The sequence below is a fragment of the Epinephelus fuscoguttatus genome, linkage group LG2, assembly GCF_011397635.1.
Source record: "Epinephelus fuscoguttatus linkage group LG2, E.fuscoguttatus.final_Chr_v1".
Lineage (NCBI taxonomy): Eukaryota > Metazoa > Chordata > Actinopteri > Perciformes > Serranidae > Epinephelus > Epinephelus fuscoguttatus.
The window spans coordinates 202,677-227,623 of record NC_064753.1 but is presented as its reverse complement, the minus strand read 5'-3'; the positions used below and the strand labels follow the sequence as shown (position 1 = coordinate 227,623).

At 42.6% G+C, this 24,947-nt stretch overlaps 1 protein-coding gene across 1 annotated transcript in view; it reads left to right on the top strand.

Moving 5' to 3' along the window:
- stard5 (StAR-related lipid transfer (START) domain containing 5) overlaps positions 1 to 24,947 on the top strand; it is a 79,357-nt gene that overhangs the window by 39,719 nt on the left and 14,691 nt on the right. The window contains exon 3 of the mRNA XM_049603515.1: positions 5,786 to 5,918. Within this exon, the coding sequence (XP_049459472.1) occupies positions 5,786 to 5,918 (133 nt within the window). The remainder of the gene's footprint in view (positions 1 to 5,785; positions 5,919 to 24,947) is intronic.

Genomic DNA, 24,947 nt, shown 5'->3' with positions numbered 1-24,947 from the left:
ACATTTATTTAACAAGAATATTTAGGAATGCAAAAAAGAAAATTTAAATATCCGTCAGTCTCTCACTCTCAGGTGTGAAGTTGGTCATATTCGCTCTTTTTGTTGAGATGGTTTTAGAACAAACCCGGCACATTGGCTTGTCCAAATTACTGGGCTCCCCTCTGTCATTTGGTTTAAATTCAAAACACTCCCACTCAGGGGCCGTGACATTTGGTTTAGGAACAAAGACACTCGATGACAAGAGCTTTCCCTTCGTTCATTACGCTAATGAACCAACTCAACTGGCTACCAGACAATGCACGGCAGTGAACGTTCTTCTCGTCCAGTCTCTTTGGTGGAGAGAGACGAGGAAAAAAAAACCACACATGAATATGACACTTAATCGCGGCCGGAAAAGTTACCGTCTCTCTTTTAATTTACAGTGCAATTAACCGACTTCTCGCATATCGCGACAGGCCTAACTTGCATAGATAAAATATTATAAAGTTAAAAAAAACTGTTATAACATTGCTGATAATGAAGATGATTACTATTTTGTCACAGGGGGAAACACTAACCAATTGCAAGATGCAGGCGATGGCCAAAACCCTGTAGATGTGTCCACTGGTTCAGGCTCAGAGCTTTGATGATGTTAGGGCTTTTATCGGTGTTGATGCACACCTGACGAGCTTCATTTAAGTTCCATGACATGAGAGCATCTTGCAGGCCTTGTGCGATGATCTCGCCTGTGTGGTCGAAGAAAGCTGGTCTGAAGGCACTTGTTTTTCAACTCCCAATTGCCGATGTAGTGGACCGTTAACCTGCCCGCCAATTTCCACATACTCATGCAGCGCTGCGCTGTGGATCTGGAGCGACCGACGGCCTGTACCCTCGCCTACTGGATGCGTTTCTGGAGTGCAGTGTGTAGCGGAACCGCAAACTCACGTGGGAACTGCAAGATCACGCGATAAAAAGCAATTGATAAAGTGTACCAGACCAAACCAGTGGCTCATTCAGAAGGAGAAAGAGGGAAAACAAGTTTAATTATAGCTGCTGCGCAGTGATGGGTTGGGTCCAGGCATTTTTAGGCAATTCTGAGCAACAAGCAGAAGAATTGGAAGACATTTAGGAATTTAGCAACACAATCTGCCTTTTGCATCAGCTGAGGCTTGAACTCACAACCTCTGAGACTAAGGATCAGTTTCTATCTCACTGAGCTAATTAGTCAGTGACACTTCATGTGTAGCTTCACAAATTGACTAAGCCAGACGTGCAGGTTTAGCAGCCGTCCATGCATGGAAAAGCAGATTTCAAACCACTGTAAAAAAATTCAGTTATCGAATCAAAAATCTGGAAATACACATATTGCATCTAGACAGCATGGTGATGTTGGTAATTTATTTTAACAATGATTGATTTGCTTCATAAGTGAAAAACTGATGTTTAACTAGTTGAGCTATGTGCAACGTGAGAAGCCTCAGATGGTTTCACACTGAAGTATTGACACTGGATCTTTGTGCAAAGTTTGGTTTATTTTCAAGCATGAGAAGGCAGATTTTCTAGCAGGAAGAAGACTTGTAGATGCTGAACATCAATGAGTCAGGCTCAGGCAATTCTAAGCAATAAACTGGAGCACAGGAAGATGATTAAGATGTTTACATTACAATGTGGATTCTGCACCAGTTGAGGCTCGAACCCGCAACCTCTGGAACCTATCGCCGGATTTCCACTGGATGCATGTCCGTTGCGGTACGGCAGCGCTGGTTATCCGCTGCGTGCTCCGCCGTCTGTCAATACCCACTGGCTGCATTTGCTGTGCGGTGCGGTGCAGCTCCGCCGGAAGACATCTCGGTGCACTGCCATGATTAATATCTCTGTCAGTGGGGTGAAATGACGTCTGAAAACCTCTGACCTGTTGACTTCAGGCCTGCCTCTGTCCATTATGTAGTTTTTAAGGTGTAGTGCAGGGAAATATGATCCGCCGTGAACACTATGTACTTTATTTTGAAAATTAACCGGATGTTTTATTGTGTTTCTGTGCACGACTTCCTGCCCCGCACGATCTGCTCTGTGCTGAATTGTTGCGTTGTGCTCCGGCGTCCGGCAAAAATAGAAGTCCTGCGTATCTGTTGCGGAGGGCTCCGGAGTGCCGGAGCTGAGACGGAGCCGTAACGCAACGCAGCACAGCCGCAGCCGGTGGAAACACACACATTGACTAGAATGGAATCCTATCGGCTCTGCTGCCGTGCCAGAACGCGGACGCAACCAACATGCATCTGGTGAAAATTGGCCTTAAGACAGTAATCTACCGCTCTGAGCTAATTGGCAAGTAGCAACTCAACAGTGGCAACAGTAAGCGATTCACAAAGCAGCCATCCGTGCATGGAAGGGCAGATTTGAAACCACTGTAAATAATTCAGTTATTAAGACAAAAATCTGAAAATACACATATTGTATCTGGGCAGCATGGAGATGTTGGTAATTTGTTTGTAACAATGATTGATACGCTCCATAAGTGAAAAACTGATGTTTAAAATTGCCATTTTTACATTGACTCCAATTGTTCACATTAGAGCAAAATTCAAAATGCTGTCAAAAATTCAGTTTTTGAGATAAAATTCTGAAATTTGCCACACATCATCTACCATGACTCTATGCCATGTCATTTTTTTCATGAATATTGAAGATTTATTTAGCAAGAGTTTGCATGTATATGTTTACAGTACTGTTTACAGTCAAACATTTTGATAACATTTTGCTCAATTTTTGATAAATCAAAAATCTGAGAAACGTAGTTTTTGTAGGACAGTCTGAAGATGCTCTGTAGCAAGTTTGGTGTCAATTGACAAAAATTGTGGGAGGAGATTGGGTTTTTTTTCAAAAACTGTAAAACTGTACAAAAGTATCTTCATATTGGGACTAAAGTTTGATGAAAGCTGTGAAGTTATAGCATGTATGGTTGATTTGCTATGAATTTTCAAAGTTTTGAACTTTAGATGCTTGCTGTAGCGCCACCATCAGGCCTATTGGCTTGAGTTTACAGCTGAGGATATCTGGCATGAGACTGGACTTTTGTGCAAAGTTTGGTGAGTTTTCACCCATGGGAAGTATGATTTCCTTGGAAGAAGAAAGAAGAAGAATACCTAGGATTACAATAGTGTCCTGGCAGCTTAGCTGCCCGGACCCTAACTAGAGATCGCCTTGCTCTTCACATCAATATCACTTCACTGTGGGGCAGCCAGCCATCACATTTGCATCAAAGGCCTCAAATGTGTGCACTCCCTCACTTCCAGCGGACTCCCCAAAGTCCACTGGCTCCTCTGTTATAAATGTGTGGCAGTTTAACAATGTTTTGTACTTTTCCACAGATAGGTATACTTTATTAATCCCAGAGGAAACTGAAGAATGGTTAGCTGCTCAGACAACAAACCAGCCACAACAATAAAAATAAATTAAACAACATCAGTTAAAGAACATCAACACAACAGCTGTGAAACATATCATCCATAATAAATATATATTTATAGATTGTTTTCTTTTATCTCAAACATAGATTAGTAATGATTAATCATACCTTAATGAATATCTAAGATTAGACAGCCTGGCTAAAAAAATATATCATAACAGTTTTATTACTAATTTAATTATGTGTTATTATCACAGTTATTTGATACTGGAGAAAAAAAATCCAGCTATTGTTCAGTGTAATGCCAGATAATGACGACTTTTCTAAATGGTTGTTGAAGTAAATAACCTGGCTCTTCTACAAGTCCTTGACCATGCAATTTACACTCATTAGAAAGTAGCCTACCTGACATGATAATTAACTTGAAGGTTGAACTTACCATTCACTCCCAAAACTTAAGCAATTTCACACCATGTCTTCTCCTTTTGGTTTATGTCTTTGTAGAAAGGATGCGTGGTGTCATACAAAATAATATGATTTTCCACTTCAACGATTAGTTTCTCCTCGTCCATCTTTCCATAGACCCTCGCACTGACTGAGAACTTGCGCGTCAGGATGTGACGTAATTCTTTTTAAAAAACTGAGAGTTTACAATCCGTAGTCCGTGCATTGTGATGTATTTTGAAATTTACCGGATGCTGTGTGTTCCATTTCCGGTTTGGTGCCATCTGAGCTACGTGGCTTGACATGAAATGGGCGCGCAGTCGCTGAAAAATAGACCTGGCGCGTATCTCCAACAAAGCAGAGCAGCGTGCAGCTTCTGGGACGCTCCAGAGACGCTGCACGCCGCTTGCTGTGGAAATGCAGCTATTCACTAGAAAGGGAGTGTATTTGCTACGCAGTGCGCTGTGCACCACTTCTGAATTATGTGGAAATTGGGGGTGAGGTATGGCTCACACAATCGGCTGCTCCATATATCGGCAGTTGTAGAGAAGTGGTCACATTTGTAAGGTGATTAGCCAGCTCTTCTCTCACTTTAATGTACAACTCAGGTAGAGCTTTCTCTGCAAAATATTTGTGACCAGGCAGATGATCTACTGGGTCAAGTGTGTTGATAAGCTTTCTAAATCTGGACTTTTCAACCACACTAACTGGGGCCATGTCTTTTGCTATGAGGTGGGTTACTGTGAACGTTATCTCCTTCCGTTTTTGACTGTTTTTGTCGTATGGTGTTGATCTGGAAAGGGGAGACGCCAAACTCAATTGCGTCAGTGCTGGTTACTTTGGCATTTTATTTGTTGTGGAACCAGCCGGAGATGTTGACATGCGGAGTTTCAAGCACTAGTTTTCTAGTGGGTGGATTTTCAAATGATGATATAAATTTGTCGTACTGCTACCTTTTGTGGCAACGCTATTGCGGCATATTTTGCACAACACTGTTGTGTATTCATCGTCTTCCTTCTTGAACCCAAACTACTGCCAGACGATGGATCCTGTGCTCTTTTTCTTTGGAATTAATTTGTCTTCCTCCATCTTCTGTTTCCATTCGCACATGCCGCTACCATTCTGCTGAGCAAGGGTGTATGATGTAACTCACGTGAGAGTATGGGATGTATGTAGGTGCGCTTGTTTTGTCTCTCTATGAGAAGGACAGACGAGAAAGAGCGAGAAAAGCCTGTAGTTTAATGCCCACAGCTAAAAGCAACTGTGTGACAATGTATACTTGAATATTCATGATATAGTCATTTTCTACATCGCCAAGAGAACAAGACGGGATACATCGTGTATATTCGATATATCGCCCAGCCCCAGTTGGATGTACTGCCAAATAAACTTAAATGACATTGGAGACGTCTTATGAGAGTGAAATGAACATTCAGTTCACAGTCAACAGCTCTGGTGGACACTCCTGCAGTCAGCATGCCAATGGCACGCTTCCTTAAAACTTACAACATCTGTGGCATTGTGTTGTGTGATCAAACTGCACATTTTAGAGTGTGCTTTTATTGTGACCAACCCAAAACACAAACGTGTAGTAATGATGCTGTTTAATCAGCATCTTGATATGTCACGCCTCTTTGGTGGATGTATTATCTTGGAAAAAGAGAAGTGCTCACTAACATGGGTTTTAAGAAATTGCAACCAAAATTTGACAGAAATATATCTATTGAGTGCACAAAAATGTCTTAGATCTTTAACTTACACCTGTGAAAAATGGAAGCAAAAACAGAAGTGTGTCTAAATTTCTGTTCAGTGTTTATATGGTGTTCAGAGTACAAGAAATGTACTCTATCTGTGTGCTTTGGCCTGTCCAGTAATGTGTGAATCTAATTTACAGCAGAGTCATGCCTTAATAATCTGTTCTCCTGACTGTGCTCCATCCTCTGACTTCCTCTGCAGTTACAAGGGGGAGGGGATTGTCAGTGGCTGCCCAGAGAAAGTGTGGGAGTGTCTGAAACCAGTAACCAATGGACTCAGAGTCAAGTGGGATAATAATGTGAAAAAGTTTGAGCTTTTGGAGCAAATCACAGAGGTGTGTAACTTGTTTTGTCATGATCATTTGTTAACCAGTTTTCACTCCATACCGCAGTCACATTTCGTTTGATTTCCATCAAAGATTGATTCATTTTAAAGCTGCACTAGGTGTCTTAATAAGATAATGAGATATACGGGCGGCAGTAGCTCAGTCCATAGGGACTTGGGTTGGGAACCGGAGGGTCGCCTGTTCAAGTCCCCGTCTGGACCAAAATATGGAGCATGGACTGGTAGCTGGAGAGGTGCCAGTTCACCTCCTGGGCACTGCCGAGGTGCCCTTGAGCAAGGCACCGAACCCCCCCCACCGCTCGGAGCACCTGTCATGGGCAGCTCCACTCTGACATCTCTCCACTTAGTGCATGTATAGGTCCTGTTTGTGCATGTGTGTGTGTTCAGACCTGTGTGTAATTGACAACAGAGTGAAAAATTGAATTTCCCCTCGGGGATTAATAAAGTATATAAAATTAAATTAAAAATTAAAATTAATTAATTAATTATTATTATAACATTATAATTCCCAGAGGGGAAATTCAAGTATCACAGCAGCACAAGACAAAACAAAAAGACATTAAATAGAATAAGATAAAAGAGAAAAAAAATAAAATAAAATGGAATAGAATTATAATTATTAAATGAAATAAAATTGCTACATCATTATTATATTGGTGATTTCAAATGGCAACAAATCCCTGCAGTACCCAGAAATCTAGTGAGGGCATGTAAATCAGGGCTCCAAAGTGCAACTATTGTGGTTGCGCATGTGACCAAAAATCTGTGAAGTGCAACTTAATATGTTCATTGGTTGTACTGGTATGTACGGTGGCCGACAAAGACAAACGCGATGCAAAGACAGAAACGCACTGCATATAAGAAAACAAATACAAAGGGAAAATGCTGCATATACTGAAACACGCTGCAAATAAGAAAACAAATGCAAAAAGAAAACGCTGCATATTCACTCATACAAGGGAAGTGCTCCAGGCCTCAAGGGGCAGTGCTGAGCTTCCACCTGAGAGACAGACGAGTGAGCGAGAAGAAGAAAGTTATGTTTGGAGGAAATTTGGAGCCCAGACAGGTAACACAGAAAGGTACGTATTCTTTTTAATTTTTCTTTCTTTCTTGTTTTTCACATGTGGCCCTCATCTTTTACTGTATAATGAAAGTGAAGCTGATTTACACAGCTGACGTTAGCGTGCTAGAGACTTTGAGTTCTACACGAGTAGTGTATCCGTAGTGGTAATGTTAGCTAATGTTACTGTGACTAACGTTACTTTCCGGGATACCCCAGGTTTCAGTTCAGAGGCCTACTTTTCTGAACATTTTTTAATGTATAATACAGTATATAGTTTTTGAATTATAAAATTAAATATTATCTGGTGTTTAGAGCTGAACTGCTGTGAAACAATCATGAAATAATGTTTTCTCTGATTTGCCTGCTGTCTGTCAGCGCTGAGCACCGCCTCCTCCCTTTCAGTCTGTACCGCGGACACAACGCTGCACTGCCCGAGTCCGAAGAGGAGGACAGAAAAGACACTTTTGCTACTCATAATAAAAACTCCATGGGCTGCAATAATCCAAGATCAGAGGCACACTGCAATTATAGGAAATATGCACGAGTGGGATAAAAAAATGAAGGTGAAAGTGATTACATCCAGCAAGGATTTTCACCCAACGATGATTATGATTATAATAATAAATAATAGCAGTGATAATGATAAATAATCTAACACAATACATTCATAAAATGAAACAAAAGAGCTTAACATAGGAAACAGATTATCATGACATTTATATTAAAATCCTATAAACAAGGAAAATCAAATCAATTAAATCCACCATAAAGACACTTCCAAGACTTCTATTAAAGTTTTTTTTTCTAATGAATATGGTTTTGATATGCTTTACATTTAGTTAAAAGTTTCAATATTTTGTAAAAAAGCCAGTGTTGGACTAAGAGTCTCATCCTACATTAGCCGAACTCATCACAGTATTTAACATCAAGCCATTACCCAAAGTTCAAATAGCAAACACATTAAAATCATTATATTCAAACAGTCCCCCTTTTGGCCTCATATAGATGAGGCCATTACCCTTAAGCACCAATGCACCCAGCCCCCCCCCCCCCCTTCTTCAGGTCTTTTAATTACCATAACTTTTTGTTTTTCTCAAAAACAAAAAGTTATAACTCCCCCTTTTGGTCTCATACCCATGAGACCACTCATACTTTGTCTTCTTCTGAATCTGAATCTGAATTTGTCGGCGGTTCCCCCAGTAAGGTGGCCGTCTCCATTTGAGTCATCTGATACGGTGGGGGTTGTGGATGTTTTCTCTCCACTGCTGACACTATGATCCTTTCACAGAGAGACCTGATGCATGGGATGCAACAACAGCCACACAGTGCTAACACCCCGAGCATTCCCACCAGAGACAAAAATACCAATACCACTAGATTCTTCCACTTACCAAACCATTGTTTGAACACTCCGCCTATGGGATTATCGATACCTGAATGCTCATGCATCTCTTTGGACAGTATACGTAGCCCTTCCAGTGCTTTAGTGACTGACCCATCTGGAGCTGTGTTATTTGGGATGAAAGTGCAGCAGAGACCCTGGAACATAGAGCAGACACCCCCTTTCTCCGCCAAAAGCATATCTAAGGCAATTCGGTTCTGGATTGTCATTAGGGAGGTGGCCGCCAACTGCTCCGAGAGTCCCCCAACTGCATCTCTGGTGCTGTTAGCCAATCTGAGAACATTGTAATGAACATAATTCATTCTGTCAACATTCTTGTTAGGAGTGATGGAGAACAGAGCAGATATTATGGGCAGGTTTTCAAAACCCGCAGTTTATATTGATCTGGAACCCCACGAGGAACGCCTATGGCATCTATATACATAGTGGAGTCAGAGCCAATGTCAAACGTGTCTCTTTTCTTTCTGCTAGAACCGTCCTGGGAGTCCCTCAGCCCTAAGAGGACCAGAGGCACTGCCAGTTGGACCAGTGCGTACGTGCCGGTCCAGGTAGATGGCAGGGATAAATGGAGGGTTTTATCTCCACAGTTTATCACAGAACACAGGTCAAATTTAAATCCCATGGCTGTTCCCCTAGTATAGTTCAATGTGATGCCACCATACTTATCTACGCAGCTGTCAGTAGGTCTGCCTGTTCCTGCGCTTCTTTTGGTTCGGTTTCGTGGTTGCTCTGTGGCTTTGTCTCTGGGGGAAGACTCAAAATATAAAAAAGGTAAAACAATAACACAGGTTAATACAAAGCCTCCCAGCCAACACCACTTACAGTGGCGTTGCTCCACTCCCAACAATCTCATCATTTCCTCTGTAATGCATAAATGAATGTAAATGTAAAAAGTAAAGGTAAATATGGACTGTAAATATAAAAATGTGGCAAGCAAACTTTCAGTATATCCTGGCCTGCTATATTCAATCATACTCTGGGCAAAGTGTTGCTTCAGAGGAGCTTCTAACCTTCACATTGATCACAGGATATCTTTACCGCACTTATGCTGAACTAAGAGTAAAGTAAAGAGTTTTTTTTCATCTTTATTGTCTCTTATGTCTTCCAGTGTTCAGGCAGGTGTCTCTGCCACTGCACACTGACTCCAGTGATACCATGTGTCACCTTTTCCCTGGAGTTTGACAGCGTGGGACGTCCGTTCCACGACTTTGTAGGGGCCAGTCCACTTATGCTCCGACCACTTTCTTTTAATCACCTTGAGCAGGACCCACTCTGATGTTGGGTGCCCCTTTCCTTCTGCTCCCTCCCGAGCTGCTGTCACCTGTTTGGAGAAAGCTGACACCAATGCTGTTAGTTGGTCATAATACGGTTTATATTTTAGAGGACTTTCTTCCTCTTCTGTAGTTTGAATCCCAGCTCCCGGTCCCGGGAACTGTTGCCCTGTTTTCAGCTCATATGGAGTAAAACCTGTCAGTGAGTTAACAGAGCTCCTGATGGATAATAGAGCTAGGGGTAGCGCATCCACCCAAGTCATTTTAGTCTGGGCACAAATCTTGCCTATTATTCCCTTAATAGACTGATTCATTCTTTCCACTCTGCCCTGTGACTGAGGATGATAGACTGTGCCAAATGTATGTTTTAGTCCCAGTGCTCTCTCTACTTCTTGTAGATCTCTGTTTTTGGAATGGGTTCCGTTGTCAGATCTGATTCTTTTGGGAAACCCATGCGTGGGAATGTATTGATTGATCAGAAATTTGATTACTGTCTTTGTGTCCTCTGATTTGACAGGTATGGCTTCTGGCCAACCAGTGTATGCATCCACTGCCACCAGAAGATACCTGTATCCTCCCACTCTCTCTAGCATGTCTGTATAGTCAATAATGACCTCTTGACCTGGGAGTTTGGGGAGGGGTAATCTCATTGTGTTCTGTACATATCTTACATTCTTGGACGTGATTCTCAATCATTGCTGGCAAAAACAGGTGCCACCAATGAGTGAGATATCGCGCCATTTGCGTTTTCCCACAGTGAGTCACACCATGAGCTTCTTGAAGGACTGATCTCCTCAGCCCTGGGGACAGTGTAGGTCTCCCGTCTGGAGACCTACACATACCCTCTGTCTTTACTGCTCCTCTTTCTCTCCATACTGTGAGCTCCTCTGGAGAGGCTTTCTGCAGTTCTGCAATTAACATATTTACATCACAGGGCGGCAGGAGGTCATGCACTGTTCTCTCAGTAGCATTACATACTGCTGACTGTATCCTGCCTTTTTTGTGGCTGCCACATCTGCTGCGTCATTCCCTCTGGAGACAACTGTCCCTGTTTTGTCATGACCCTTGCACTTAATCACTGCTACCTGTGCCGGCTTCATCAGAGCCTCCTGTAGTCTCCTCATGTCCTTCTCATGCTTAATGGGGGTCTTTGCTGCTGTTAAAAAGCCAGATCTGATCCACTGTGTCATTTCCACATGGATCGCCACATGGATAGTCTGTGTAGATGTTCACTCTTTTCCCTTCTGACCATTCTAATGCTGCAATCATTGCTTGGAGTTCAGCCAATTGAGATGATTCTTTTCCTGTCACACTTTCTGTGACACTTTCTGCCAAGACCGATAGAGAGTGCCAATGCCAGGCGTCTCCATGGTTTCTGGTTCGAGAAGCCCCCGTTATTGATATCCTCCTGTACCTCCTCTTGAGCCACTCCAATGGGGAGGGCGAGGATCAACCCACTCTGTGGTCGGAAATAGATCTGGAGTGTGTATGGGGGAGGGCGGAGGCTGCTGAACCATCTGATTGGTTGATTTTTTCTCTACTTTTTTTGCATTGTTGGTTTTACGACGTGCATCTTCCAATTGGAGTTTTAACAGCTGACCTGTGCTGACTCTGTACTGTCCTTCTCTGCCTTTCTCTGATGGCATTGTATATGACTTCATTAATCTAATAAGCTTCACTGCTCTCTCCTGGTATTCTTCCCCTGAGTCTGTGTCTGACCATATCTGATCTCCCTTGTCGTCTGCTTCCTCTTCTGCATCATACTGACCTGGTTCATGCGTCTTATTCTCACTCTCCCTTCTGCTGCTATTCCTCCCTGAATCTTCTCTATTCCCCGTTATTTGGAACACTGTTTCTACTAGTGCTCTTGACTCTTCCCCTCCAGCCTCCACTTTAGGTGTACTGGTGGAGAGAGGGCCCTGTTTTATGCTCCTGCCGCTGCCTCTGCTATCTATGCTGCACACCTCCTCTTCCTGTTCCTTGCCCCCATTGAAAGACCTCAGGGGGTCCTGATGCACACTCTGTGCATTAGACAAAACGTTTGCTACTTCCTGTCTCAGTCTCTTTACATGTGCTAACCCCTGTCTTAGTTCCCTAGTTACTTCCTGTTTAGCTTTCTCATACTCCTCCTCATCCACCACGTCTGCATTGATCACTCCCTCCTTAATCACCAGCAAAGGCGATTAAGGCCTGTTGCTCCCCAAGTATGGTGGTGGAGATGGGGCTGGGGGTGTCTGATGTAGCTCGGGATACAATCTATTATGGGTGGGCTCTGGTGGTGCCGGCGCAGGAACTGGCGCAGGAGTTGGCAGAGTTTGTTTGTCTCTGTTTTGTTTTTTTGTGAGTCTTATCAGTGTGTTTCCAATAAGCCATGGCAGTAACTGCCATCTGATGGAGCAAGGCGCGTTTGCGTTCCTTCTCCTCCTTCTGGTTTTTCCATTGTCTTTTTATGAGTTTTGGTTTATTCTCCTTTTTTGTATGTTCTTCCAAATCATCTCTCACCTTTACCTCTGCAGCCAGCAATTTCTTTGTAACATTTACTGCCTCCTCATCACCAGGAAGCTCATTTTGGGCCTGTAATGCCTTCCATAAATCATCAAACTCCTTTCCTACAGCCTGTCTCTGCTTATCTATTACTCCTGATAATAACTGTTTCCTAATCTCCCCATACTGTGTTTTTACTAGGATGGGAGGACACCCACCCTGCTCACGACAGTCCCTGTCAAATTCACCGTCCATGATGTCTCTCTGTCCCTCCTCTGTCCTTACTTATTTTACTCAGAGGGTACTACTTGTCACGATGTTACAAAACTTCACACAATCACAACAATACACACAATACTCAGCGCCACGTGACCACTCTGCAGCGCAGTCCACGCAGACTTATTTTCCCCTTTCTACCGTTGTGATTTCGCTGCTTAAGTTCCACCAAATGCAGGCCGACACACCCAAGCTTCTACACCGCTCTCCTAGGAGGGTGCGGGGTGCCTATGGCTCGGCAGCAAATGGCTTCTATCTTAAGGTGAAATTACACAACTTCCTCTTTTTCTTCCACACAGAACGTGACCACCGCTCAGGCACGAAAAGAGTTGGAATTCGAGTCACCTCAAATAGACTCTGCACAACTCTTCCGCCCCGTAAAAATAGCTGGTTGTCGGTAAGCCACCCACAAAACAATATCCGCTTAAAAGACTTATTTATTTACACTCCCAATATCAGGGTGGTTCTGCGGACCATTGAATAGATGTCTCAACATGAGCAATAGTATTCAGTGTTAGGGATCACGTGGAAAATGCTCCCCTGCCCGCAGAACTCTGTAACCTCTTTTTTGTGTTGTAGCAATCTACACAAAGGTCTTTCAACCTCAGACAACCCCTGTCTTCAGACTATATTCTCAGCTGTCCAAGGAGCAACCTTATGGGTTCCCCCCCGAGCTTATCAACCTCAGGACACTTGTCTTTTTCTTTTTTAGAGACTAGATGGAAAACCTAGTCTCAGGGCTTTTCACCCGACTATGTTTCGTATTTAGGAGTCAAATTTATGATTTACTCCAGGGCCTTACACCCGACTATGTTTCATGTTTAGGAATCAAATTTATGATTTGCTCCAGGGCCTTGCACCCTGTCCTGTCGAGGTGTTGACTATGTTTCGTATTTAGGAGTCAGATTTATGATTCGCTCCAGGGCCTTTCACCCTCTGCCCCAGGGCATTTCACTTTTGTGTTTTGTTTTAATTTTATTCCTTTACATTTTAGACTAGGAGACTGTAGTAAAATGACAACACAATCTTTTAGCATTTCCAATTGCAGAACTTCGATAAAACAGGCATCTGCTTACCTTTTTCTCAGGCCGGCCAAGTGTTGTCACGATACTGTCGTCCTCCGCTGAATAGTTGTCTTTATTCCGTCACTTCTCCGTCTTCATCACGTCGGGGTCACCAAATTGTTGGACTAAGAGTCTCATCCTACTTTCCTCTCATGTATGTGTGAGCTCAGTCCTGCGTGTTCTTAAATGAAGCAATAGGAGAAGATATTCGGTCTCAGTCAATGCAGTTTTATTAAGCCATAAAGGAATAAAATTACAGAGCTCTGGGTCTTTCTGTCAGTCCCTGACAAGCAACAAGTGTGTCAGTTCACTAAGTCTGACTGACTATTTCTCCCTGACCCAGCATGTTTAAGCGTAACATGAGTCATTGTGCACGCAAGGCGTCGTCCTCTTCTCATTGGTTGTTCCATTTACTTCTCTGCTGCGCCACGCCCCCGCCTCGTGTTAATCTGACTCCTTCCTGATGACGGGTGGGGCGTGGTTCCTGTTTTGTGAGACAAGAGAACAACAACACCTCCCTCCACCTGCAGTACTCTACTATCTGTACATCAGTTCTGTTCTTTTTACTGTATACGGAGCTAATTATCTAAGCATTGCGATATGCACTCATCTGTCTCCGTGTCTCTTCCTCTCCTGTACTTCTCCACTTCTGCAAAGCAAGCACATTTTGTTTAGCCGAATTCATCACAGTATTTAACATCAAGCCATTACCTAAAGTTCAAATAGCAAACACATTAAAATCATTATATTCCAACACCAGGCTGTCATAATTTGTGCATACGCATGGTCTGAGGAAGTTCTAAATTTGTTTGCAGAATGAGGCCCAATGTGTACAGGTCCACAAGAGATGGCAGATTGCAGCTGAAGGTCTTCTCTGCAGACTGGATAATGTGTTGCAGCCTGTTCTTGCTGAAAAATGTTGTCTCTTTATCTTTTTCTCCCTTTGTTTGTCAGGGTCAGCATCGGACAGCCCCACAGAAGACGATCTGATTCTGAAGTATTTCCATCTAAAGAAAGAGAATAAAATGGAAATCAATAAAATGTAACACATCTATATAATCTGTCATTTAATTTTATAGTCTACAGTCTTTAGAGTCTACATGGTCACTGGTGTGTGAGCATACCTTCACTGTTTTCTGTTCCTTCTTAGACTTAAGACGTGTCTTTGAAAATAATGTCTTTCTCTCCCTCACTTTTATTTCCCTAAATTTAAGAAAGGACTCTACACCAGACCTTGCTGTTACAATGAAAATAAGAAAAGACAGGAATGAGACATTAATTACTCTTTTATTTATTCATTACTCCTTTATTGACTATTTTAAAGGGGACTTACCATGCATTGCATTGCATGGAGTAGAAAGCACAAGCCTCAGACTGCTCTGAATGCCAGCTGATGTCATCTCGTGAGTTGACATATTTCATATGCTCACAAGCACTTGGTTTCTATAGTTTGTTTCCGTTGCTCCAGAAGCAAAGGAGCAGGACAGAGTGGGCTCATCGGGATCTAAATAGCGTTTGTGGCTTAAACAGTTTCAGAAAAAGGCTGAACTGAGGGGCTGCATAAAGGTACAGTACAAGACAAAAAGTTTTTTTTTCAAGACTAAGATTCATGCTCTAATGGAGTCTGAGGATAAAACTGGAAAATGAGCAGTTCCCCTTTAAGCTCACTAAAGGTCTCATCATTGATCTTTGCAAGTCATTTTGAAACACATTTAACATGCTTGCAACTGAATTAGGCAAGCAAGATAGTACCAAGATCCATTTGAGTACAAGAACACAATTTGAACTCTTAAACCAAGTCTTCTAACTGCTTACTTTTTCTGCACTACAACTACAGATCTATGTACCTGCACAAGTGCTTGGCTGTGCATTAGAATGTGCACTGGTGGTGGGCATCTCCTCTGGTGGGTTGTTTGCTACATCTTTTAGAAACTTAATGTTTTTGCCACACACAACAAAAACCTGGGGAAGCTGTCACGGTAGATCCACAGAACAGACAGTACATCTGTGGGGGGAAAAAAAGGAGAGTTTGCAAGGTCAGCGAGGTTATGTCAGAGACAGTGGATAGTTAGTTTTCCTAAATATTTAAACTATATTATTATCTGATTACCGTCATCTCCCTGTGCTCTCACCGTTATTTACCTGCAATCGAGTTGTCATCTCCTCACTGCTTAACTTCTTTATGCCCTCTGCACCTCTGCCTGTTACATTTCTTTTTACACACCTTCTCTGCTCTCCCTTTCACCTCTCTCCACCTTCCTCTTACTCAAAAGCCCGTCACTGATCAATAAAGTATCCAATCATATGTGGAGACGAGGTCAAAAATAAACTAACATTAAATGCAATCAAATCCCTGGGGTGTCCCGAAAAGTAACGTTAGTTACAGTAACATTAGCTAACATTACTATTCCGGATACACTACTCGTGTAGAACTCAAAGTCTCTAGCACGGTAACATCAGCTGTGTAAATCAGCTTCACTTTCATTATACAGTAAAAGATGAGGGCCACATGTGAAAAATAAAAAAGAATACGTACCTTTCTGTGTTGCCTGTCCTGGCTCCAACTTTCCTCCAAACATAACTTTCTTCTTCTCGCTCACTCGTCTGCTCCATATGTTGATATGTCCATTGTCTGTCTCTCGGGTGGAAGCTCAGCACTGCCTCTAGAGGCCTGGAGCACTTCCGTTGTTTGAGTGAATATGCAGCGTTTTCTTTTTGCATTTGTTATCTTATTTGCAGCGTGTTTCAGTATATGCAGCACGTTTCTGTATATGCAGCGATTTCCCGTTGCATTTGTTTTCTCATATGCAGCGCGTTTCTCTATTTGCAGCATTTTCCCTTTGCGTTTGTTTTCTTATATGCAGCGTATTTCTCTATTTGAAGTGTTTTTCTGTATTTGCAGGGCGTTTCTATATATGCATCGCATTTGTCCTTGTCGGCCACCGTAGGTATGCCTGACATTTATTATTTTGATACATGAAATGTGGAAACAAAGTTTACAAGTGTGTGTTACACCCAGAAAGCCTTACACTGTACTAAACACTCGGAAGTGCTTTTCTTATTTACCCATTTACACACACACTATACACTGGTGACCAAGGCTACCATACAAGGTGCCACCTGCTACTCAGTTTCATAGACTGCATATAAAGATGGACAACATGATAGCTCCTTAAAAAGGAAAGCCAAAACATCTTGATTGCCCCCTGGTGGCTGGCTGCAGTATAGGTCAATGAACCCCTTTCCCTTCATGTTAGTGAATGTTACCTGAGCCAAACTAAAATCTCAAAGTACACATCAAATACATTTTTCCCAAAGATGATTTCTGTCATTTTAGGTAGTTGTTTTCATGTTGATGTTTGTTCAAGTGTTTGTATTTCTGGTAAGTTTATTTTTAATTAGTTATTTGAAGCTATAAAAAAGGGATTTTACGTCATGATTGACAGCTGTGTGCGCCACTTTGTGTGCTCACAATCAGCGGAGCTGCTTGTGATTGGTCAGACAGGTGTATAGGCAGCAACTGGATACTGGTGGATATCACTACTATGCAGACTCTGGCTCTAAATGACATCACCAGAGCAGAGCATGATGGCAGCGGCCGTACCCGGGATATTTTAGCTTCATCTTTGTTCATTGTAAGTAAGTGGAGATGAGTTGTCCATCTTAATATACAGCCTATGCCCTGTTGACATTCACATACACTCACAGGGAACAGCCATCTAGAGCAATATGTGGTTCAGTATCTTGTCCAAAGATAGAAAGAAGGAGGACTGGATCCAACCATTGGTATTGTGATCAGTGGACGACCCGCTCTATCTCTTGAGCCATGGATGTTTTTGAACCTCTTTAGCTGGAAGACACGTCTGAGGGTTCCCAGTCTGCTAGAAAAGCAACACACAGAGAGTTGTGTATAAGATGAGAACGGTGTGTTGTTTTGCGTCACTGTTGCAGGGGATGTGAATGTAAACATATCAAACATGCTAAAGCACATAAAATGCCGTCACCTGGATTTGCCAAATACCAGGATGAGGAAAAAACAAATCTGAACCGAACCCCTTGCTTTCAAGCAGCCTTTAGATGCAAAAGCAGAATGCTTTTTTTTTTTTTTTAACACATTTTTTACATTTTTTTTCTCCCATGCTACACTGTGAACATCAAATCTGTGTGGGGTGTTGAAAAACAACTTGATGACATAAGGTCAGTTCACAGCCTTTCACGGCTATTTTATTGTAGACGCAGCTTACAACTTTACACACGGAAACAATGAGACAGCCCCCCAGAACATTTCACTAAGCATACTTATACTCCTTCCCTCCTTAGACAGACATTATACCTAACTTTACATCTGTGTGTGAATTGTTTTGGAACATTCTGATGTTAATATCCTGCCCCATTGAAGGTAGTTTAGTCTAAGTACATATTTTGCTTCTAACATGACCTTAACTGTCTCATATTCCTAAGCCTTTTCGTCACCACATATTCTGCTTCTAATCTGACCTTAGCTGTCCCACATTCCTAGGCCTTTTCGCCACCACAAGGGTTATGTGAATTTAGTAGTTGTGAAAGTAGTTCTCATTTAACAGAGACCGGTGAAAGAGAAATATGTGTTTTATATGTCATTAATATATGATCTGTGATGTTTCTATGTTTTTGTTTGGTGCTTTGCACAGATCTGACACCTGCCTGCCCGTCATCATCCCCAGCATTCTGAAGCTCAGTGTGCTGCCGTTTCTTGGTAAAGGTGTCACAGAGGTCTCCGCGGACCGCTGGTAGACAATAATGTTAGATTGTGGGTTCATAAAAGAAGACATTTCTGTTATCTTACATCATCCTCTACTGTGACAGCAGATGCTGTTATCACTCGTCAATGTTGATGGTGCTTTGCCATCCAGGGGACACTTTTTTCCCTTGATAATACTACATTGTGATTATGTGATTGTGCTACTGATCGGTACAGATAAACTTATGTCAAAGATGACCCAGTGATGTTTTACTGTCTGGGGGAGGTGCCATGTTAAAAAAAAATATTTTCACAATTTGCCTTGAGGGCTTTACAGCATGCGACATCCCTCTGTCCTTAGGACCCTCACAGCACATGAGGAAAAATTCCCCCCAAAAAACCCTTTAACGGGGAAAATAAATGGTAGAAACCTCAGGAAGAGCAATTGAGGAGGGATCACTCTTCCAGGACGGACAGACGTGCAATAGATGTCGTACAGAACAGATCAACATAATAAATTTGCAGTAATCCATATGACAAAATGAAACGTAAAGAGAGACAGAGTTGGAGAGGGATGCATGGCAGACAGTAATGATAATAGCTACAATAACATTAATTTAAGTAATTTTGCCCCTTTTTCACCGCAGGAACTTTTCTCATTTACCCAGGATTTTGAAAAACCTCAGCGCATTTCCACCAAAATTACCCAGGTAAAAAACTTTCCCTCAACCCCAAACTTTCCCTGAAAAAAGTATTTAGTAGGTGGTTAGGACTTTTCAGATTACCCTGAGCTCTTGAGGGGTGGGGCTGTGTGCTGAAGAACGCTGCGTTCCGCACTTCAGTGTCAGTGTGTCTGCCACTGCAGACTTTATTTCATTTCTACAAGCTTCACTTCATTTGCATTTTGATTAAGGATGGGTACCAAAACCTAAGTTAGCCCCAGGGCTAAATTGTCAAAGACCGTAGTATTGATAAGCGCTAACGGTATCGGTTCTCCTCTGTGCTCTGTGACAGCACTGATCTCCCCCACATCCACACTCACACACGCCGACGTGACACGGTGGAAACAAAGTGAAGATTACTCAAAAATGACTCGAGTTGACCACAGCTACACTCGTTACTGTAAGTGACATTAAACCTTAGCGAGTAAGAAGCCAATACTTTATCAATACATCTGTTCAGAGAGCATGAACATGTAAACATGTAGACAGTGATATTCAGTATGCTCCGTCCACAGTCTCTCATCCACCGTCACTAACGTTATGTCTTATACAAGGACAGCACGATAGTTGAGCTGATAACGAATTGTTACTAATAAGCTCAAATGACAGCTGTCTGTATGGAGACTAACTTAGTTTGACACTTATCTTAAAATACTTTTAAACTTTTTTCCTTTTTTCCTGGTAATAAAAGTTCCTGGAAATGTTGGTGGAAAAGGGGCTATTGTGGTACAATATGTAGTAAGTATGTATTGTGTTCATAGTCTCAAGTGAAAGGAAAACCTAAAGCATCACTGGTGCACTCTGGGGGCTAGAGTCTATCCCAGCTGACATTGGTCGAGAGGAGGGGTACACCCTGGACAGGTCGCCAGACTATCACAGGGCTGACATATAAGCCCCGTTATGTGGGGCTTATGTGGGTCTACACCCCGTTTATCGTCCACAGATTGAGGCTGCACGCTGACATTTTCAGAACAAAACAGAACAGGCTGCAGTGAGAGTCTCTCTCCATGACATATTTAGAAATAACAGCTTTGTGCATTTAGTCCCTCTCAGACAAGCTCGGGGTTTAGTGTCGTGTTGGCCTGACGCTACGCGACCCTTTTCTTTTCTCCAAGTGAGGATTAGCTATATATATGCCTGGAGATCCACTCATTACTAAAAGTGTATGTCATATAAGTGATGGTCAAAGTTATAATATAGAATATTTGAGGTGTGTTGATTGAGTCATGTCGTCAGCTCGTGCATTAGTAACATTACAAGTTAATGCTCCACCTTAAAAATCTCAGCAGTCGGTCCAGTGAATGAAGTTATTTTTTTCCCACTCCGGCTGCTGCAAGAGGCAGCAAAACATCCTTTCATTGTATGTTTACAGTTTACTAATTGAACTCTCCACGATATGAACAGTGGCTTCTCCCTGATAACCAGCCACAGCTTAGCCCTGAGCAGAATGACCATTTGCTACTGACCAGTCAACAGACTGCAGTGTTCACAGCTTCACCATTTGGTACCAGATCTGTGTGCTAGGTACCCCAACAGAAGGGGTACCAAAAATGGTAACGGTTAGGAACAGTTCCATCGGTACTATCCACAACTTTTCAGCAGTGGAAACGGAAAAAAAGAGTACTGAACTGAACTGCACCTACCATACTGCTTGGTGGAAACTGGGCTATAAAGACAGACACCCATTCATGCTCACATTCACACCTACAGGCAATTTGGAGTCACCAGTTAATATAGCCTGCGTCTCTTTGGACTGTGGGAGGAAGCCAGAGAAAACCCATGCTAACATGGGGAGAAAATGCAAATGCAAACTCCACTCAAACACAACTCCCCTCTCTTGTCAAGTACTAATACAACTATAGCATGTGAGCTTAACAACTTCTGTGCTCGCTTTAAAACCATTGGTAGTCAGTGAGCAAAAGCAGCTAATGCAGAGGTTAATGGATGGGTGGGTGCACCCTTCACACCTGTTTCCCTTCCTGATGTCAGGACTTTCAAGCGTGTGAACACTAAGAAAACATCCAGACCAGATGATATCAATGTGGTCCTCAAACTATGCACTGGCCAACTGGCTGGTGTTCACAGAGATATTAAACCTGTCACTGGGTCAGTCTTCTATACTCACATGCTTCAAGAGGTCCACCATCATTCCTGTGCCCTAGAAAACAAAACCAACTTGTCTGAATGACGACCGCCCAGTGGCTCTCACCTCTGTAGTGATAAAGTGATGCTCCTTACCAGCCATCACAGTTTACATACCGTCCCAACTGATCTACAGAAAACACCATAGAATACAGCCTCCACATCTGCTTAATATATTTATTTATTATTTATTAAACTGTTTATTATCAGCTTATGGTCAGTGTTTTAAACCATAGTTCCCTTCACTGGTCCCAAAGCGCATAGAGCTAGGATTCATCACCTCACTGTACATGTGGATCCATGACCTTCTGACAGGAAGACCCCAGGTGGTCAGAGTGGTCGGACTCACCTCTGTACTCCCTGTAAACACACAGCTGTGTAGCTATTTCAGGCTCCAAGAGGATTCCGTCTGTCTTTGACACTTGCACTACTGTCTGTTCAAATGAATGAAAATAAATGTATCTTTTTTTCCCCAGCTCTACCAAACTCACACCAAACCGATCCGTTATGTCTGTTGGGATTCACAGGACCACAGATGATTTTTCATTTGGTAAAATCTAAACTGGACATTTAAAGGCTTCCTTCTCTGCATGCTCTTTGTTCTCCAAACAAGGACAGCTATTTGACACCCATCTCCAGGATGTCTCACCTCACACCTCAGTGAGACACAAGTCTTTTGCAGTGACATGTGACTCTGTGATGTCACAGGCATTGTAGAAGGTCTGCTCCCTTCAGACAGTCCCCTCTCTTACTCGGGAACTGCGGAGCAGCCCACACCTCTTTCCGGCTGGGCCTGGACCAGCCCAGATGCTCAGACCCTTGCTCCTTGCTCTGAACCATCAAAGGTGGGGCAATTGCTCAGAGACTCTCTTTTTCCTGGACCACGACTTGCCCACACTCAAGGCTGAGGCAACCCTGAACCAGAGAAGTTAGGCTAGCAAGCACAAGGTTTGCACCTTGCAACCTTGAGCGACCAGCTTCCTCAGAGTTCCACCTTTGGAACAAAGGACAAACCAAGATTGCATCTGGAACCACAGCTCTTTCTGTCCTTCTTCCACCGGCAAACAAAGCAGCACACCACCAAGTGACTCTTCCATCCACTCAAGGATTGGTAACCTAACAACTGGGCATAGCTTTATCACAGCTTTACAGGCTAAGCAAGACTGTTTAACATGTTGTATGTGATTTAATGCTATTTGAGTATTTGTCGTGATTGTTTGCAGTTAGGTCATTGATTAGGTCAAGTGTTTAGTTTGCTAAAACTGTTCACAAACAGATTCTTGCACACAACTAAACAATCTCTGCACTAATCCAGACTGTTTGCAGCACAAATCACATTCACATAGACTCATTAACAAATAGGTTTTCAACAAAGCTACACCCAAACAGGCATCTCAGAGTTCCTGCTTCTTTTCCTTTGTCTTTGTCCTGACCACACGGTCAGACAAACACCTCCCCAACTCTGAAGCTAGCTTTGATTCGGCCATCTTGTACTTCTCTGAGCTCTTTGATCACCACAACCGCCTTTCTCTCTCTCTCTCTCTCTCTCTCTCTCTCTCTCTCTCTCTCTCTCTCTCTCTCATGCGCACGCACACACACACACACACACACACACACACACACACACACACACACACACACGAAGCTTGTATATAGTTAGTTAGAATTTGTGTGTTATGGTTTTGCTTTGCGTAGTTTGTGAATAAATATAATTCTTTGGAATCATACCTGCTGTCTGTTTAATGTTGCACAAGAGTGAATGAATAGTCAACCTCTGCTGCGTCAAGAACTCCGAAATCCTTCAGGCTTTACTGTTAATTTTGGTTATTGTCATTAATTTAATTATTAATCAAAACTCCAAATTAATAGTTTAGCATATGGGACGTAGGTGGCTTAGTGGTAGAGCAGGTGCCCCATGTACAAGGCTGTTGCCGCAGCGGCCTGGGTTCGACTCCAGCTTGTGGCCATTTGCAACATGTCACTCCCCCTCTCTCTCCCCCTTTCACGCTTGTCTGTCCTGTCCATTAAAGGCCAAAAATGCCCCAAAAAATACCTTAAAAAAAAAAAAATAGTTTAGCATATTTTATGAGACTGATATCTTTAACTGGCTATCATTTTCCCTTTACGGGAATGGTGCCCCACGAGGTGATTTAATGTTAATTAAGTAACATAATTATTAATTATTATTAATAATTATTAATTATTTCCGATAGCCAATTGACCCCCAACATACAGTACAGGCCAAAAGTTTGGACACACCTTCTCATTCAATGCGTTTTCTTTATTTTCATGACTATTTACATTGTAGATTCTCACTGAAGGCATCAAAACTATGAATGAACACATGTGGAGTTATGTACTTAACAAAAAAAGGTGAAATAACTGAAAACATGTTTTATATTCTACTTTCTTCAAAATAGCCACTCTTTGCTCTGATTACTGCTTTGCACACTCTTGGCATTCTCTCAATGAGCTTCAAGAGGTAGTCACCTGAAATGGTTTCCACTTCACAGGTGTGCCTTATCAGGGTTAATTAGTGGAATTTCTTGCTTTATCAATGGGGTTGGGACCATCAGTTGTGTTGTGCAGAAGTCAGGTTAATACATAGCCAACAGCCCTATTGGACAACTGTTAAAATTCATATTATGGCAAGAACCAATCAGTTAACTAAAGAAAAACGAGTGGCCATCATTACTTTAAGAAATGAAGGTCAGTCAGTCCGGAAAATTGCAAAAACTTTAAATGTGTCCCCAAGTGGAGTCGCAAAAACCATCAAGCGCTACAACGAAACTGGCACACATGAGGACTGACCCAGGAAAGGAAGACCAAGAGTCACCTCTGCTTCTGAGGATAAGTTCATCCGAGTCACCAGTCTCAGAAATCGCAAGTTAACAGCAGCTCAGATCAGAGACCAGATGAATGCCACACAGAGTTCTAGCAGCAGACCCATCTCTAGAACAACTGTTAAGAGGAGACTGCGCGAATCAGGCCTTCATGGTCAAATAGCTGCTAGGAAACCACTGCTAAGGAGAGGCAACAAGCAGAAGAGATTTGTTTGGGCCAAGAAACACAAGGAATGGACATTAGACCAGTGGAAATCTGTGCTTTGGTCTGATGAGTCCAAATTTGAGATCTTTGGTTCAAACCGCCGTGTCTTTGTGAGACGCAGAAAAGGTGAACGGATGGATTCCACATGCCTGGTTCCCACTGTGAAGCATGGAGGAGGAGGTGTGATGGTGTGGGGGTGTTTTGCTGGTGACACTGTTGGGGATTTATTCAAAACTGAAGGCACACTGAACCAGCATGGCTACCACAGCATCCTGCAGCGACATGCCATCCCATCCGGTTTGCGTTTAGTTGGACGATCATTTATTTTTCAACAGGACAATGACCCCAAACACACCTCCAGGCTGTGTAAGGGCTATTTGACCAAGAAGGAGAGTGATGGAGTGCTGCGGCAGATGACCTGGCCTCCACAGTCACCGGACCTGAACCCAGTCGAGGTGGTTTGGGGTGAGCTGGACCGCAGAGTGAAGGCAAAGGGGCCAACAAGTGCTAAACACCTCTGGGAACTCCTTCAAGACTGTTGGAAAACCATTTCAGGTGACTATCTCTTGAAGCTCATGGAGAGAATGCCAAGAGTGTGCAAAGCAGTAATCAGAGCAAAGGGTGGCTATTTTGAAGAAAGTAGAATATAAAACATGTTTTCAGTTATTTCACCTTTTTTTGTTAAGTACATAACTCCACATGTGTTCATTCATAGTTTTGATGCCTTCAGTGAGAATCTACAATGTAAATAGTCATGAAAATAAAGAAAACGCATTGAATGAGAAGGTGTGTCCAAACTTTTGGCCTGTACTGTATTTGGTGCCTC